The sequence below is a fragment of the Macaca mulatta genome, chromosome 7 (genome assembly GCF_049350105.2).
Source record: "Macaca mulatta isolate MMU2019108-1 chromosome 7, T2T-MMU8v2.0, whole genome shotgun sequence".
Taxonomy (NCBI): domain Eukaryota; kingdom Metazoa; phylum Chordata; class Mammalia; order Primates; family Cercopithecidae; genus Macaca; species Macaca mulatta.
In genome coordinates, this window is record NC_133412.1 from 16,880,272 (window position 1) to 16,898,962 (window position 18,691).

The 18,691-nt window shown below is 44.6% G+C and overlaps 1 protein-coding gene across 1 annotated transcript; it reads left to right on the forward strand.

Moving 5' to 3' along the window:
- The first annotated feature begins 357 nt into the window (after positions 1-357).
- On the forward strand, positions 358-17,500 carry THBS1 (thrombospondin 1). Its single transcript, XM_015141916.3, has 22 exons — positions 358-507; positions 1,104-1,199; positions 1,477-2,036; positions 2,900-2,975; positions 3,277-3,476; positions 3,589-3,711; positions 4,766-4,859; positions 6,651-6,824; positions 7,341-7,517; positions 7,823-7,996; positions 8,253-8,380; positions 8,495-8,647; positions 9,104-9,322; positions 9,810-9,917; positions 10,493-10,652; positions 10,808-10,926; positions 12,580-12,814; positions 13,012-13,239; positions 13,407-13,678; positions 14,120-14,217; positions 14,322-14,461; positions 15,395-17,500. The coding sequence occupies exons 2-22, from the start codon at positions 1,133-1,135 to the stop codon at positions 15,400-15,402; spliced, it is 3,513 nt and encodes a 1,170-aa protein (XP_014997402.1). The 5' UTR covers positions 358-507; positions 1,104-1,132; the 3' UTR covers positions 15,403-17,500.
- Positions 17,501-18,691: the final 1,191 nt, after the last annotated feature.

The following is an 18,691-nucleotide window of genomic DNA, read 5'->3' on the forward strand; positions in this document are numbered from 1 at the left end:
AAAGCCCCTGCCCCACCCCGCGGGCCCTCCTGGGTGGTCGCCCCAGCCCCGTCCCTGCTCGGGATGCTCGCTGATCACCCCGAGCCCGCGTGGCGCAAGAGCGCTAGCGCCTAGCCCGTGCGCGCCAAGGCTGCGTGGGCGGGCACCGACTTTTCTGAGAAGTTCCAGTGCTCCCAAGCCCCGACCCCCGCCCCCTTCACTTTCTAGTTGGAAAGTTGCGCGCCAGGCAGCGGGGGGCGGAGAGAGGAGCCCAGACTGGCCCCCCTCCCGCTTCCTGCCCGGCCGCCGCCCATTGGCCGGAGGAATCCCCAGGAATGCGAGCGCCCCTTTAAAAGCGCGCTGCTCCTCCGCCTTGCCAGCCACTGCGCCCGAGCTGGTCTGCGAGTTCAGGGCTCCTGCCTCTCTCCCGGTGCAACCTCCACTTCGGACGCACAGGCGGTCCCCGCGTCCCTCCAGCCCTCGCCGCCCTCTCCACCGCTCCCGGCCGCCGCGCTCCGGTCCACACAGGTAAGTCCCCCCCCGGCGGCCGCCGAGGACCAAAGCTGCCGGGGACATCCACCTGGAGCGCTGAGGCTTCAGTCCCTCTGGTGGACCCCGGAACCCACACTCTCCCCGCTCTCCTGCCCCAGCTCGCCCCTCTCGGCCGCTGGAGGACTCTTCGGGACAAGGCTCCAGAGCCATCCTCTCCAGCCTTGGGGTTCACAAACCAACTGATCAGGACACCCCAGGATTTCTTTACTCTCTGAAGTCCTCCTTAAGCCTTTGTATCAGCACTCCAGGGGAGAGTCTGTACTTCCCCGTGCCCTCCCTGCAACTCCAAACTACATTCCTGATCTTGTTCACCTTCGACTTCCAAAAGCCCCCGAATTGTTGGTCTTGCGCCCCCCACACTTTAAAACCAGCATCTCTTTCCTCCACGTCTCTCTCTCACTCTCTCTCTCTCTCTCATGCTCTCTGGAAAGTAATCCTGTTGTCCTTCATTTCAGCAAACGCGGGGTCAAAGAGGGATGGTACCGGCCCTGTCCCCATGCCCAGCCCTGTTTCTGCCCACCCTCCCTGCCTAACTGATCTCTGACCTTGGGCTCTTGTGCTTCCTGCTGTAGGATCCCTGCTGGGCACCAACAGCTCCACCATGGGGCTGGCCTGGGGACTAGGCGTCCTGTTCCTGTTGCATGTGTGCGGCACCAACCGCATTCCAGGTGAGTGTGTGGCACCTTTAGGGGAAGGAGGGACGAAGAAGAGGGGCTGGCTACCCCAAGTGTGCCCCTTCACATGCTGTCCTCTCCCAGCTCCTTTGCTCTTGAGCCTGACTGGACATCAGGACGCAGCTTCACTCTGATCCTGGTGTTTATTCAGCTCTTTCAGTGGCTGCCAGGAGTTCTCACCCCAGCCCTTTGTCTCCACCCCTGAGGACTCAGCCCCCTACCGCTGGTCCCAGCCTCCAAAGCTCACCATGTGTTCTCTCCTGCCTAACAGAGTCTGGGGGAGACAACAGCGTGTTTGACATCTTTGAACTCACCGGGGCTGCCCGCAAGGGGTCTGGGCGCCGACTGGTGAAGGGTCCTGACCCTTCTAGCCCAGCTTTCCGCATCGAGGATGCCAACCTGATCCCCCCTGTGCCTGATGACAAGTTCCAAGACCTGGTGGATGCTGTGCGGGCCGAGAAGGGTTTCCTGCTTCTGGCCTCCCTGAGGCAGATGAAGAAGACCCGGGGCACGCTGCTGGCCCTGGAGCGGAAAGACCACTCTGGCCAGGTCTTCAGCGTGGTGTCCAACGGCAAGGCGGGCACCCTGGACCTCAGCCTGACCGTCCAAGGAAAGCAGCACGTGGTGTCTGTGGAAGAAGCTCTCCTGGCAACCGGCCAGTGGAAGAGCATCACCCTGTTTGTGCAGGAAGACAGGGCCCAGCTGTACATCGACTGTGAAAAGATGGAGAATGCCGAGCTGGACGTCCCCATCCAAAGCGTCTTCACCAGAGACCTGGCCAGCATCGCCAGACTCCGCATCGCAAAGGGGGGCGTCAATGACAATTTCCAGGTGAGGCTTCTTCTGTGAGCCCTGCTCCGTGGGATCATCTGCTAGACAGGTGACCTGCCAGGAGGGCTACAGGAAATCCTGTCTGTAAACTAAAGCAGCAGTTCTCAGATTTTAGGCAGCATGAGCATCACCTGGAGGGCTTGTGAAAGCTCACGCTGCGGCACCCCAGCCCCAGAGTTTGGGATTCTGTAAAACGGCAACTCTAACAAGTACCAGGTGATGCTGATGCTGGTAGTCTGGGAAGCACACTTTGAAAACTACTCAAGGAAACAAGAAATGGTTTTCCTTTAGCAATCAGCCTGTTCAAGCCTTAGATACTCCCTAGACTCTTAAGAAAATAGCTTATTTCAAATGCATTCCCCCAATTTTAATGTTGTTTGAAATGGATACTTTCTATGGGCAGAATCAGTACCACTTTGCTATTGGATTCCTCATGGGGATGCAGCTGGTCTCACATAAAAGGTTAAAATAGCAGTTAGTTGTTGCTGTTACAGCTTCATCTGCGCCTTAACTTCTAGATCTTTGCAAGGGTGGCTTTGAACTCCCACATTTAACTCTTTGACACTGGAAAGTGTCATTATATCCTCTGGGCTTAGGATCAGATTCCATTTCCTGTGTACCCAAGTAGGCTGATAACTGAATTCTTTGTAAAATACTCAAGACTTGGCAGAAGTCACAATTAAGATTTTGAAGTTTTTGGCAATTTATGTTGCTGTGTTATTTTGACATAGTGATCTTCAGACAGCTCTTTGAAGCTTTTAGAACATCTATTGTATGCTTTTCCTAGCATAGAGACAGTCCTTCCCAACCCCATCCCCACCCCGCTCAGCTTTCTACAAGTAATGTGTATCCTCTGCCCACAGGGGGTGCTGCAGAATGTGAGGTTCGTCTTTGGAACCACACCAGAAGACATCCTCAGGAACAAAGGCTGCTCCAGCTGTGAGTACCCCTCTATTTTTAGAGCACATAGGGAAATCGGGGGGAAATTCCACCAAAAACAAGCTGAGGAATTTAGCAATAGTGGTTGTACATAAATTACCCCCAGTAAAATCATTAAGAGGCATACAAAAGTGATCTCAAGGGGTATCATACACACACACATGTATACACACACGTGCGCATACACGCCACCCCTCTACGTGCATCCTTCACACCAAATGAAATGTCTTCTACCACTAACAGCTCAAGAGGCTGGTTGGTAAGAGTCTCTCTTTGAAGTTTTCATTTTGTTTCTTGCCAGCTACCAGTGTCCTCCTCACCCTTGACAACAACGTGGTGAATGGTTCCAGCCCTGCCATCCGCACTAACTACATTGGCCACAAGACAAAGGACCTGCAAGCCATCTGCGGCATCTCCTGTGATGAGCTGTCCAGCATGGTCCTGGAACTCAGGGGCCTGCGCACCATCGTGACCACGCTGCAGGACAGCATCCGTAAAGTGGTCAGTGACCTCTACACCCAGCCCGTTAGCATGAACCCTGGCAGGTTTATCACAGATGGCCCCAGATGACTGAAAATGAGGGTGGACACTAATGATATTCTCTCCCATTTAGACTGAAGAGAACAAAGAGTTGGCCAATGAGCTGAGGCGGCCTCCCCTGTGCTATCACAACGGAGTTCAGTACAGAAATAACGAGGAATGGACTGTTGATAGCTGCACCGAGTGTCGCTGTCAGGTAAGCAGTCTTCACCAACCAGAATAAGAGTCGACAGCTTTTGTTTGAACCTGCATCTTTGGGGAAATACCCACATCGCCACAGAGATTCTTTTTATGTTCCATGGCCTGATACCAAAGTGTTTTTTTCTTTTTCTTTAAGATGCAATTATGGCATCTATAAATTATTCTTTAAACTCTCAGATGGTTTATCAAAGTATTAATTACACCCTAGGCTAAGTATCTAAGAGAATGAATCTACTAAGACATCTGAATAATTTACCTACCTTAGTTCAAAGACTAAGTGTTGAATGTCAAGTAAATAAAACCTGGTTGGAACATTCATTTTTTTTTCCCCAACCCCGATTTATATTCAGTTTTGGCATAGGTTCTCTTGGTAGAGTAGCAATTGTTTTTCAAATCACTTAGCCTGACGCTGTTAGGATGTTACTGTCTACTTGGCTCAGATGGCACTGCCAGTTGTGTGTTATTCACTCTAGCATTCCCCCATGCCAGTGGCCAGTGAGTTTGGAGGTTCACCTGGCTTATCTATTAATAGCAAAGTATTTGAATTTGCTTAAATACAAATCACAGATGACTGGCTTTGGGAACCAACTTCATTAAATTCCCGTTCTTTCCCAATATAGAGACAGGTCACAGATCTATAGATGAGAAAAAAAAAATGCTTGTACATCTTCCTTCCTCCCCTCAAACACATAATATAAAAATGTAAAAGTCCTGGCTGAATTTCCTGAGTTTGATTTCAGACATAGATTTGGCCCATGATGTTGGTTGGTTCCTCTGCTATAAATTCTTCGTACTGTAACTTCCACCCTTGACTAAGTAGCAATTAAAAAGAAGTTTCCAAGCAATGGAGTGACACGTCAACTAGCCCTAGAACTGTCTCTGCGATAGTGGTGGTTGCAAATATTGACAGATCTTCTATGAAAATCGTTCCACTAGAGCATTGACAGCCCCGACCATGTTTTGGCTTGTAAAGGAAATGTTACAGGATGTAGACTTCTGAACGCAACATGCTTAGCAGCCTGTTCCCCTCTCACTCTCTTGCCCTGCAGAACTCAGTTACCATCTGCAAAAAGGTGTCCTGTCCCATCATGCCCTGCTCCAATGCCACAGTTCCCGATGGAGAATGCTGTCCTCGCTGTTGGCGTAAGTTCCTCAAATGGCGTAACTATTCTTCAGTGACTAGATCAGTTCTACATACATCCTAGAGAGCCGAGCACAACACTGGAGCCCCACCCCCATCTCCGTCATGCTTTCATTCAGTTTCTGGCTGCAGCAGCTGCTTAACTGACAGCTTATCTGCTGTACACAGCCCAAAACTCCATTATCAGTACATCATAATTACCCCATCTGGATTGCAGTAATGGCAGTGAAGATCTTGGTATAGCTCATTCATTCCGATTTTTTGCTTTGAGGAAAAGAGATGAAGACGTGGCAGCAACCGCTCTAAGTTGACTGCTTTTAGAATTTGACCGTAGTGGCACAGAGTTAAGAAAAATCTGCTCACCAGAGATACTGACAGGCTTATTGTGTGAGCTGGCCTGATGAGGCCTGGAAGTTCTGCCCCTTTTATCTGTAGGGATAAGAGGGCCTGAGAGAGTAACAGCAATTTGAGCTCCAGAGCACCAAAAGAAATAAGGCATGGTATTGTTCCATGGCACCTTATCCCTGGCTTTTGTTACCAGTAAAATTAATGACTCTGCTGAGACAATATTTAATGTAGCAGGTACAAGTTATAAAAGTGATTCATCACAACTGAGATGAGGAAGAAAACAGAAAAACAGCACGTGCCCTTCACATACACACGCAGACACACACACACACAGACACACACACACACACACACCCTTGTCACAGCTCAGAATAACCAGTTCCATCCAGGGATCATATTCGCGATACTGGCACTGTAATGATCGTTTTTACATCTATTTTCTGTTCCGCATTCACTTGAGATGTGCGTTAAAAGGAACAAAGCTAGCTGGAGGTAGCAAAGTTCTGAACTTGAATCAGGGATTGCTAAGAAAACTTACAACTAATGTCCAAAGAAAATAAGTCCTTTGTCTTCTGTCGGATACAGCTAGATGTGATTGTAGCCGTTTTGCCTGGGCAGATGGTAAACAAACATGCTGTCCTCTTATGACCGTATGTGCAGAGAAGGCCCCAAATGCTGGGGTGAGAGGAACAACAAACTGACTAACTCATGGCCGAGTTGGAGCCAGAGCCAACAACAGCTCGGCTGCCTTCAAACTCATCTGTCAAACACATGGTGTATGGCTCCCCTGACAGAAACGGCTCCTATAAGCTTCCTCAGACTCACGCATTCCTGGAAGGCTGAGACTGGAAATGCCTACCCAGATATCTTAAGTCAGTAGAGGAAAACTCATTTGCATTGCTGAGTGGAGAAAGGAAAAGCAATGACTAGGAGAGCGTACACTGTGGGAAGGCTCAGCTGTACTGAGCCAGGCAAAGCATCCGATGACCCCACTGCTGTACACATCATGACCTGGGGTAAACCCCTCGGCCGCTGGCCTAAGAAGTATGTTGCTTTTCATCCTGTATAACTGCAACTTTGTGCCGGCTCATATCATGTTCTAGAGAGTTCATGCACAGCACGGTGACCGTAGTTAATAATACTGGATTATACGCTTAAAATTTGCTGAGAGTAGATCTTAAGTCATCAAAAAAAAAGTAACTGTAAGATGATGGAGGTGTGTTAACTAGCTTGACAGTGGTAATCACAATATATGTGTGTATCAAAACAACATATTATACACCTTAAATGTCTATTGTCTTTGTCAGTGACACCTCAGTAAAGCCAAAAAGAAAGAAATGTATTGCTTTTCACCCTCTGGCAAGTGGAGGGCCCTGAACAGAGCCCTCTGAAGAACAGCTTGTCCTAACCATCATGTACCTAATGAACCTCTGTTTCCCCTGCAGCCAGCGACTCTGCGGACGATGGCTGGTCTCCATGGTCTGAGTGGACGTCCTGTTCTACGAGCTGTGGCAACGGAATTCAGCAGCGCGGCCGCTCCTGTGATAGCCTCAACAACCGATGTGAGGGCTCCTCGGTCCAGACACGCACCTGCCACATTCAGGAGTGCGACAAGAGATGTGAGCATCTTGGCTTCTTAGGGACATGGAGAACTGACCTGTCCTTGTTGTCATCACCGAGGGCAGCTCCACAGCATGGACATTAAGAACACGGGTTCTAGGATCTCTGGATCCCGATCCCACTGCTTCGCTGTGCACACCTGAGCACAGCTTACCCTCTCTGAGGCTGTTTCCTCATTTGCAATTTGGAGATAATAGTTCTTGATAAGTTTATCTTGAGCATTTTCTTTAGTTACTGCGTGTAAAGCAGTTAACATTGTGTTTGGTTCATGGTAAGCACCCTGTAAATGTTAGGATATTAACAGCAACCCATAAAAACAGCTCACTTCTCCGTTCTCTGGTAGAAAACGTTCCATGTTGACATTTGGGCCTGTGGCCAGGAGCCAATTTCTGCCGTACACTGGGTTTAGTTGCCATTGACCATTTCCTGGAAATAACGTGTGTGCTCCTGATGAGGGATTCTGTTTGGTTATCTCTAAGCCAAAACCATTTGTGACCATCAACTTTGTACTTTAGTTAAACAGGATGGTGGCTGGAGCCACTGGTCCCCGTGGTCATCTTGTTCTGTGACTTGTGGTGACGGTGTGATCACAAGGATCCGGCTCTGCAACTCTCCCAGCCCCCAGATGAACGGGAAACCCTGTGAAGGCGAAGCACGGGAGACCAAAGCCTGCAAGAAAGACGCCTGCCCCAGTAAGTGTGAGCTCAGCTGCAAGGTTGAGCATGGGCAGCAGCTCCGCCCAGCTGGTTGCCTGGCATCTGCAGCCTGCAGTTCAGTGGGTCATAGAGCAGGAAGGTTACCTACTAGAGAAACAAACAGAAGCAAAGTCCTGCATGCTCAGCAACTTCTTTTAATGAAAAACAAACTCACCCTCTTCCCCAGCATTCTTTCCGTGTGTCAGGAGCAGAGGTTTCTTGAACGGGCTTAGGAGAGCCTATGACAAGGGAGGGATTTGAAAGTTGATCTTAATTGTTGCCTGTGGTTCATTTTCTTCCAGTCAATGGAGGCTGGGGTCCTTGGTCACCATGGGACATCTGTTCTGTCACCTGTGGAGGAGGGGTACAGAAACGTAGCCGGCTCTGCAACAACCCCACACCCCAGTTTGGAGGCAAGGACTGCATTGGTGACGTGACAGAAAACCAGATCTGCAACAAGCAGGACTGTCCAATTGGTGAGCCACGCAGCCCAGGATGAAAGGACCTAGGAGCTTTGCTATTTTACTGAATGCTGCAGTCAGCATTCGAGGAGATTCCAGCTTGGTTAGTCCTGAGTGATCTGATTCTAAGATGCAGATGGACAACATAATCCCAACAAGTTATCAGTTCCCCATACCCTATAATACCTTACACTGTGTTAAGTGTTCAGCATGGCAGTACGGCAGCTTAGACTAACCATTTACTGTGCCTGTCTCTCTCTCCTTGTCTCAGATGGATGCCTGTCCAATCCCTGCTTTGCCGGTGTGAAGTGTACTAGCTACCCTGATGGCAGCTGGAAATGTGGTGCTTGTCCCCCTGGTTACAGTGGAAATGGCATCCAGTGCACAGATGTTGATGAGGTGAGGAACTGATGCACTCCGAGTTTCTGGATCTAGGAAAGCAGCTAACCTGTGCAGTCGCTTCCTTATGGCAGTGACTTCCGAACACGAAGCACGCTCTTATTTCCTCCATAGTGCAAAGAAGTGCCTGATGCCTGCTTCAACCACAACGGAGAGCACAGGTGTAAGAATACGGACCCCGGCTACAACTGCCTGCCCTGCCCCCCGCGCTTCACCGGCTCACAGCCCTTTGGCCAGGGCGTCGAATATGCCACAGCCAACAAACAGGTACAGTCAACTAGATGAGTAAACCAGAGGAGAGAAGAGCTGTCCTTGACCAAAACAACTAGGAGAGGGAGGAATGTAATTTCATACCATTCACGAAAAAAAAAAAAAGGGCGAGGAGATGAATGTATGGTCTAGTTTTAGAAATGTGACTAGAAAATCCATGGTAAATCCTGCAGGGGAAAAATAGTCTACCATATTTAACAATGCTGCTCTGGAATAAGTTGTGAGCAGATGGACTTGTAAACGCCTAGGTGCTGAGCAAATTCAAGAAAAAGAAACATAAAGCAAAGTTTGCCTACAGCCTCAGGGAGAATGGGGAGGAACAGAGGTAATTACCCACACTCTTCCAAATGGAGCCTCTGTCTGCTCAGAGATGACAGGGATCTGGACTGTTGTTTCCATGAAATCTGGGGATCCTCGAAAGCTCTGGGTAACAGGAGGATGGTGTGCCCTTAGGTGTGCAAGCCCCGTAACCCCTGCACGGATGGAACCCACGACTGCAACAAGAACGCCAAGTGCAACTACCTGGGCCACTACAGCGACCCCATGTACCGCTGCGAGTGCAAGCCCGGCTACGCTGGCAATGGCATCATCTGCGGGGAGGACACAGACCTGGATGGCTGGCCCAATGAGGACCTGGTGTGCGTGGCCAATGCGACTTACCACTGCAAAAAGGTAGAGCCAGGTCCCTTGTGTGCCTCCGGAAAGAGGGCCCATCACCTTATCAAAACACAGGCTAAGGAATTTTAAATACTTAAAGTCTGGACATGAAACTAAAAGATTAAATCTCCTGAAGGTAGAGGGGCACTAATTCCTATGAAAATTAATACCACTTGGTGCCAAAAACATGAACAGGCTCTTTTGGGCACCTGTGTTCCACAGTCAACTCTTCTGTCCAAAACAAAGTTCAGTACTCTATCCAAACACCAGCAAAACATGACTTGTGTTCACAACATCTATAAAGCCTAGAGCATTTACACAAATTCTGTATGTATATCCCCCAAGAAAAGTTTTACTTTCTTGTCTTCCCATAAAAAAACATATGCTGTTACTGAGCCAAATTCTGTTCTTTTTCTATTTGGAATTCCAGGTACACTCCTCGTGCATGAGCTGAGCATGAGGAAGGCAACTGAAGCAGTGATATATGTCTTCTCTTTCCTAGGATAATTGCCCCAACCTCCCCAACTCAGGCCAGGAAGACTATGACAAGGATGGAATTGGTGATGCCTGTGATGATGACGATGACAATGATAAAATTCCAGATGACAGGGTAAAAACAGTTTTCCATCCCGTTTTCATCTTTTTAATTCAGCAACAGCCTGAAGCACTTCAGGATTCAAGGAAATTACATGGCTATAGCAAAAAATATACCAAATCAATACACAGGATAATTAGAAATTATTCATTGTGTTCCAGTAGTTTAAGGATGTAGATGTTGCCAAGAAAATTTTTAAATGAGGGTTTTGTTTTTCATCAGAACTGTTTTTCTCTGCACTTGAGAAATTATAGTGCATAAACAAATGTCACTTTGTTCCCTAGATTCATTTCAAATGTCACATCGAAATGACAGTAAAATTGACTTTGGGCACACTACGAACTGAGATGATGGGATTATATTCTACATCTCACTAACTTCTAACCTAAAATGGGGATCCATTTTTTAACTATGTCCTTTTAACTTCTGTAGTGATGATTTTACACTGAGTAGTCAATTAGCCTATCCACAAAGTAGAAAGTAATTATTGCCAATGTTCGCAGCTTTAGACATATTATGCACATGGTTTGAGGCTTGAGCTCTTTTCAGGGACAACACTGTTAAGTGCGCTCCATTTCTTCTCTTTGCAGGACAACTGTCCATTCCATTACAACCCAGCTCAGTATGACTATGACAGAGATGACGTGGGAGACCGCTGTGACAACTGTCCCTACAACCACAACCCAGATCAGGCAGACACAGACAGCAATGGGGAAGGAGACGCCTGTGCTGCGGACATTGACGGGGACGGTAAGGTGCTGCCTGATCAGTGGGCCTGCGGGAGACAGGGACATGACACCGCTTTCCAAACTTACTTCTGTCTAGTCCTGGCTATTAGTATGCACTTTGGTGGACATATCCAAGGCTGGAGAGCCCAGCTCTTATTTGTCCCTTGTTCTCTTCAGGTATCCTCAATGAACGGGACAACTGCCAGTACGTCTACAATGTGGACCAGAGAGACACTGACATGGATGGGGTTGGAGATCAGTGTGACAACTGCCCCTTGGAACACAATCCAGATCAGGTAGGTGGACTCCTTTCAGAGTCTTTCAAGTAAACTGTTGGAATAGTCCTTTCATAGCCTTTGAAAAATGAGCTTAACGAAGTTCAAACATTGTCATGACCGTGGCTCCCTGGGTTCTCATAGCCAAGTGGAATATGTTCATGTAAATAATTTGCCTGATGTGAGCTCCTTGCACAGAGTCTCACAGATCTTTAGCATGAAGATCTCGTAACTTCAGCCTTACCTTCTGTAAGAAGGGCTACTGGACTTGCTCTGCATGGTCTACCATTGTTAAGATAAATTATACAAAGCAGAGATTTGTGACTGACAACTGTACAATAATATTAATCATATATAATACTAAGAGATGGAAAAATAAATGTGCACAAGCAAAATAACCATGTTCATGGCTAATGATGTAATCTAGCTCTAAGAAAATCATCAAACTAAGGATATGTCCAAAACTTGGAGAAACCCCATTTCTTTGTCATTCTTCAAAAGTTTCTGGCATTACGAACGTTCTTTACCTATGCTAAGGAGTGCTACACATCAACATTACACAGAACAGGCTCTCTGTCTGAAAGTATTTCTTTCTTGTGTAACTGCCCATCATTTTCTAAGGATAAAATTTAAGGCTTTTTTCCCCCTAAAATGAATTGTTCTGGAAGCTTAGAAACCAGCTTTTTTTAATGGTAAATTTTTATAAGATTAAAGAAATGAGGAAATCCAGCTTCTCCCTCCTAAGATTTGTTCCTGTGAAGTCTTGTCAAACATAAAACAATAGGATGAATGGCTCTGGGGCCATCAAAAGCTTGAATGATCTGGGTTAGCTTTGCTGATCAGATGGCATTGATAATCATTTATTTTGAGTTTGAAACTTGCCATAAATTAAATTTCAATATCATGTAACCTCACTGGGTGAGTTTTGATTCCTCAGATAAAAATAAATTTTACAACAAAATTCAAGCATGATGTAAAAATCTTGTAAGCAAAGACCATAAATACTGGCAAGAAGAATTCCAGTGGGTATATAAACAGTCCCTAAGCATCCCATGCATACTGAATAAAATACTCTGAGAAAAACTGTTTTGGAAAAATTTAGAGTTTGACTTTACCTGAGCCTACAGGTGACAATCCTTATAGCTACTAGGTGTATAAAATCAAATGCGTAAAAGAAAAAGCCAAAGTAATTTATCCCTGTCATTCACGCTACCCAGACAGTATACAACGCAGAGACCATCTTTTGCCATCTTTTCAGGACTTAGAGAAATTGACATGTCAACAGTTTTACAACTGAAACCTTCTGAGGAAATTCTCTATTAAAGTATCCAGAGAATTTCATTTAACATTAAACATTTAACAGTTAACAGTTAACATTTCATTTCATCTTTAAAAATTAAATAACTCTATTTGATTTTATTTAGAAAGTTTTATATTTAAAACATTTTTAATTATCCCTTCTCAGATTTTTGTAGGAAAACAAGGACGAAGGAAAAAAACGTTTAAAATGTAATGGCTACTATTGCTATCTTTCTGCAGGAGTATATAAATAGACATGAAACCCCACTGGCTATATCAAACAATGAAGAATTTTCCCTGTGGTGGGGGCATAAGTTATCCTCAACATGAATGGTTTATAATGCAATTTACCCTCCATTTACATCCCTCTTTCAGCTGGACTCTGACTCAGACCGCATTGGAGATACCTGTGACAACAATCAGGATATTGATGAAGATGGCCACCAGAACAATCTGGACAACTGTCCCTATGTGCCCAATGCCAACCAGGCTGACCATGACAAAGATGGCAAGGGAGATGCCTGTGACCACGATGATGACAACGATGGCATTCCTGATGACAGGGACAACTGCAGACTCGTGCCCAATCCCGACCAGAAGGACTCTGACGGTGAGTCAGGGGAGTCAATTTCTAAGAGAGGGACTGCTGGCACGGCTGTGTAGATTGAGGAAATGAAAACAAGGCTGAAAGCATTTGAGAGGATGAAGGGACCAAATGCCAACTTAGACAAGATAGTGACATTTCTGACACCAGTAACAATAATAGCACTTCAGAATTTTGCTGAACTCTTGCTTTTTTGACCCCAGGTGATGGTCGAGGTGATGCTTGCAAAGATGATTTTGACCATGACAACGTGCCAGACATTGATGACATCTGTCCTGAGAATGTTGACATCAGTGAGACCGATTTCCGCCGATTCCAGATGATTCCTCTGGATCCCAAAGGGACATCCCAAAATGACCCTAACTGGGTTGTACGCCATCAGGGCAAAGAACTCGTCCAGACTGTCAACTGTGACCCTGGACTCGCTGTAGGTGAGTAGTGAGTTCTTAGGTCAAGAGGCTGATGCATACATGGGGAAAAACAAATAGAAAACCTGGCAGTTGTACCTATCCGTGCGGGTGCTGAGGATGTCTGGGAACATGATGGAGAACCTTCTGAAGGCTGCAGGTTTTAACCTGGCTCTGGGCTCATCTTCCAGGTTATGACGAGTTTAATGCTGTGGACTTCAGTGGCACCTTCTTCATCAACACCGAAAGGGACGATGACTATGCTGGATTTGTCTTTGGCTACCAGTCCAGCAGCCGCTTCTATGTTGTGATGTGGAAGCAAGTCACCCAGTCCTACTGGGACACCAACCCCACGAGGGCTCAGGGGTACTCAGGCCTTTCTGTGAAAGTTGTGAACTCCACCACGGGGCCTGGCGAGCACCTGCGGAATGCCCTGTGGCACACAGGAAACACCCCTGGCCAGGTAAGAAGCAAAGTCCTACAGCAGAGAGAGAGCTGATGGATGGGTGCCTGACTAGCGATGGGGACACTGTGCTTTGACCAAGACTCTGACCAGGGAGTCTTAGAGAGTTCCCAGCATCACCAGCTGCAGCACTGAGCTCTGCTTTGTGAAAACATAACAGTGTTGAAAAGGGAGCTTGACCAAGAATTGCCCCGCAGATCCTAAGGTGCCTTCAGCCTTTTCAAACAAAAACCTCCTTCCCTCCTCTCCGTCTGCTTTATGTGTGCGCTCAGTGGCACACAACAGATGTGAGAGGGCTTGGAACAATTCCCCATTGCAGCCCTCTAGCTTAGATCAGCTCGGTACCTTTCAAGCGTTGTTTCTGATGGAATGAAACAGAAATCTTTACCTGAAGGAGCTGTGTTGTTTCAACCTTTCCTTTTCCTTTTCCTTTTCCTTCAGGTGCGCACCCTGTGGCATGACCCTCGTCACATAGGCTGGAAAGATTTCACCGCCTACAGATGGCGTCTCAGCCACAGGCCAAAGACGGGTTTCATTAGGTATGATCGTACTGATTCAATTTCACTTAAAGTCACACTAATGGACAAAAAGACAAAAAGTATGAAATAGCATTGTCACTAAACAAGACTTTTTTCCCCTGCAGAGTGGTGATGTATGAAGGGAAGAAAATCATGGCTGACTCAGGACCCATCTATGATAAAACCTATGCTGGTGGTAGACTAGGGTTGTTTGTCTTCTCTCAAGAAATGGTGTTCTTCTCCGACCTGAAATACGAATGTAGAGGTAAGAGCAACATCACCATGAATGTACACCGGACATCTCCATTGCAGACTAATACCAAGGATGACAGTTATGGGGAAGTCCATTGTAAAGACTGCTTTGGAGACAGGGTTATTTCTATCTTGCTTGTGAGGACACAAGGACAAAAATGGAATAATGCCTAGGCACTGTGGCTTATGAGTTCCCGAGTCCTTAGTTACAATATTAGTTTGCTTAGCAGTTTCTGTGCTGCTCATACACAGTGCAAAGGTAGGCTGCAGAAAAGCTCCTATACAATTTGGACTTCATTAATAATACTGTTCTTTACAATTATGTATTTATATATCTTACTGCTTGGTGTTTTATTCATGCCATCAGAGCACAAGTTAGAATTCCCAACTTTTCCCTGTATATAAAGAAGGGAGAGGAATGTTGCTTTCATATTGGCATGTTAAATTAAGGTTTACTATTAAACTTAGCTTTTTTTTGCTTCATTCTTTTTTACTCAGTGATTACTTAAGCTTGCTGAGTCCAACACTGGCTCTACCACAAAATAAGCACTTAATATATATTTACTGGGCCAAGGCCAGATACTGAAAAGATCAATCAGAGTAGAGAAAGATGGTTGATTTTACACACACACACAAAAATCTAAATTATTAATGTAATTTTTGAGTCTGAATTTTTAAAATAAGACTCCCTAAACTTTTAACATTGAAAGCCTTGGAAAGCATAATATACGTTCTGGAAGGTTCATGCCATGTTGGTCACCTAGCATCGATGTCAGCTCACAAAATTAAATGCTAATATGCTTGAACAATCTTAAATTAGGCTTTTGTCATTAGAAAAGTAGAGCTATTCCTATGTGGTTTAACTTATTAACTGATACTAAGATGTCTGTGCTTTTATGAATTAGTTTTCATTTGTATATTTATTTATATTTGTTTATTTTAACAGATCCCTAATCATCAAACTGTTGATTGAAAGACTGATGATAAACCAATGCTGGTATTGCACCTTCTGGAACTATGGGCTTGAGAAAACCTCCAGGATCACTTCTCCTTGCCTTCCTTTTTTTCTCTGCTTTCATCAGTGTGGACTCCTAGAACATGCGACCTGCCTCAAGAAAATGCAGTTTTCGAAAACAGACTCAGCGTGCAGCCTCTAATGAATAAGACATCTTCCAAGCATACAAACAATTGCTTTGGTTTCCTTTTGAAAAAGCATCTACTTGCTTCCGTTGGGAAGGTGCCATTCCACTCTGCCTGTGTCACAGAGCAGGGTGCTATTGTGAGGCCATCTCTGAGCAGTGGACTCAAAAGCATTTTCAGGCATGTCAGAGAAGGGAGGACTCACTAGACTTAGCAAACAAAACCACCCTGACATCCTCCTTCAGGAACACGGGGAGCAGAGGCCAAAGCACTAAGGGGAGGGCGCATACCTGAGACGATTGTATGAAGAAAATATGGAGGAACTGTTACATGTTCGGTACTAAGTCATTTTCAGGGGATTGAAAGACTATTGCTGGATTTCATGATGCTGACTGGTGTTAGCTGATTAACCCATGTAAATAGACACTTAAATAGAAGCAGGAAAGGGAGAGAAAGACTGGCTTCTGGACTTCCTCCCTGATCCCCACCCCTTACTTGTCACCTGCAGTGGCCAGAATTAGGGAATCCGAATCAAACCAGTGTAAGGCAGTGCTGGCTGCCATTGCCTGGTCACATTGAAATTGGTGTTTTCATTCTGGAAGTAGCTTATGCAGATGTAGCAGGAAAATAGGAAAATCTACCATCTCAGTGAGCACCAGCTGCCTCCCAAAGGAGGGGCAGCCACGCTTGTATTTTAATGGTTACAAAGGCACAAAATTATTGTCAACCTAACTAAAACATTCCTTTTCTCTTTTTTCCTGAATTATCATGGAGTTTTCTAATTCTCTCTTTTGGAGTGTAGATTTTTTTAAAATGCTTTACGATGTAAAATATTTATTTTTTACTTATTCTGGAAGATCTGGCTGAAGGATTATTCAAGGAACAGGAAGAAGCGTAAAGACTATCCATGTCATCTTTGTTGAGAGTCTTCGTGACTGTAAGATTGTAAATACAGATTATTTATTAACTCTGTTCTGCCTGGAATTTAGGCTTCATATGGAAAGTGTTTGACAGCAAGTAGTTGACATTTATCAGCAAATCTCTTGCAAGAACAGCACAAGGAAAATCAGCCTAATGAGCTGCTCTGCCCCTTGTGCCCAGAGTGGATGTTCTGGGATTCTTTTTTCTTTGTTTTATCTTTTCAAGTGGAATTAGTTGGTTATCCATTTGCAAATGTTTTAAATTGCAAAGAAAGCCATGAGGTCTTCAATCCTGTTTTACCCCATCCCTTGTGCCTATTTCCAGGGAGAAGGAAAGCATATACACTTTTTTCTTTGATTTTTCCAAAAGAGAAAAAAATGACAAAGGTGAAACTTACATACAAATATTACCTCATTTGTTGTGTGACTGAGTAAAGAATTTTTGGATCAAGCAGAAAGAGTTTAAGTGTCTAACAAACTTAAAGCTACTGTAGTACCTAAAAAGTCAATGTTGTACATAGTATAAAAACTCTGCAGAGAAGTATTCCCAATAAGGAAATAGCATTGAAATGTTAAATACAATTTCTGAAAGTTACGTGGTTTTTTTTCTATCATCTTGTATACCATTGCTTTATTTTTATAAATTATTTTCTCATTGCCATTGGAATAGAGATCTCAGATTGTGTAGATATGCTATTTAAATAATTTATCAGGAAATACTGCCTGTAGCGTTACTATTTCTATTTTTATATAATGTTTGCACACTGAATTGAAGAATTGTTGGTTTTTTTCCTTTTTTTTTTGATTTTTTTTTTTTTTTTTTTTTGCTTTTGACCTCCCCCTATTTTTACTATTTGCCAATACCTTTTTCTAGGAATGTGCTTTTTTTGTACACATTTTTATCCATTTTACATTCTAAAGCAGTGTAAGTTGTATATTACTGTTTCTTATGTACAAGGAACAACAATAAATCATATGGAAATTTATATTTATACTTAATGTATCCATGCTTATTTGTTCTCTACTGGCTTTATGTCATGAGGTATATAGGTAAATACCATTCATAAATCAATATAGCATATACAAAAAAATTACAGTAAATCATAGCAACATTCACAGTTCGTATGTGCTTTAGAAAGACTGAGTTGCTCAGGCCTAGGCTTAGAATTTGCTGGGTTTGTGGAATAAAAGAACAAAATGATACATTAGCCTGCCATATCAGAAACATATAAAAGAGAAATTATCCCTAAGTCAAGGGCCCCATAAGAACAAAATTTCATATTAATGTCATTAGATGTCACTGAATCCTTTTCAAAGTGCAGTATGAAAACAAAGGGAAAAACACTGAAGCACACGCAACTCTTGCAGTGACATTTTCTGACCCAGGAATGATGCACTGGGTGGGCAACACGACTGTATGTTGTGGAGACACTTCGGAAGTAAATGTGAACAAGGGAGGAGCTGTCCTTGCAAAGTTGAGCCAAGCATTACAGCTACCACCTTTTGAAGAAGGAATAATAAGTTTAATCAGAAAAGATGACTAAAAAATGTAAAATTTGGAAGGACTGCATAAATGCGTGTGTGTCTAAATACAAATTATCGTGTGAAGAAAAGGCCCAACTGTACCAGTAAGCAGACCTTGACTTTTGGATGGGCCCATCATGAATGTGGAGTACTGACTAATTTCTAGTCTTAATGAAAACAGATCAAAGAAGACATTTTATGAGTAGGTTAAAGGTCTGGCTTTGAGGTCTGTTAAACACTAGAAAGGACTGGCTGGGTGAGAGAAAATCTTCCTTGTTGATTTTTCACTCTCCTTCTATAAATATTCATCTTTCTGAGTAGCAATGATCACATATAAATGGAAATTGCCAAATCATTTTATAGTACCAAGGTGAAGAAGCAAGAACTAGGAAGTATTGATAATCGCTGTGGAGTTAGGACAACTGATCTAAAGGAAATAATTCTTTGAAATGGCAAAGAATTAAATAGCATCATTCATTCTCAGACGAGTTCAACGTGTGAAGTGCTAGGAGATCATTCTAATTCATTCTTGGACAGTGAAGCAAAACTGATTGAAAATACCAAAATAAGACAGAAAAAGCGACTGGAAAGAGGAGCTTTTCTTCCAGGCATGTTCCAGCTGCACCCTAGGGCTGACCTTCAAATAATCAGGTTGTACT

What these genes read in the sequence shown, in the direction of transcription:
- THBS1 (XM_015141916.3), top strand. Translation starts at nt 1,133, where the DNA reads ATGGGGCTGGCCTGGGGACTAGGCGTCCTGTTCCTGTTGCATGTGTGC. An exon ending in TGCGGACATTGACGGGGACG is followed by an intron (nt 10,653 to 10,807) that starts GTAAGGTGCTGC and finishes TGTTCTCTTCAG; the next exon opens with GTATCCTCAATGAACGGGAC. An exon ending in CGACCAGAAGGACTCTGACG is followed by an intron (nt 12,815 to 13,011) that starts GTGAGTCAGGGG and finishes TTTTGACCCCAG; the next exon opens with GTGATGGTCGAGGTGATGCT.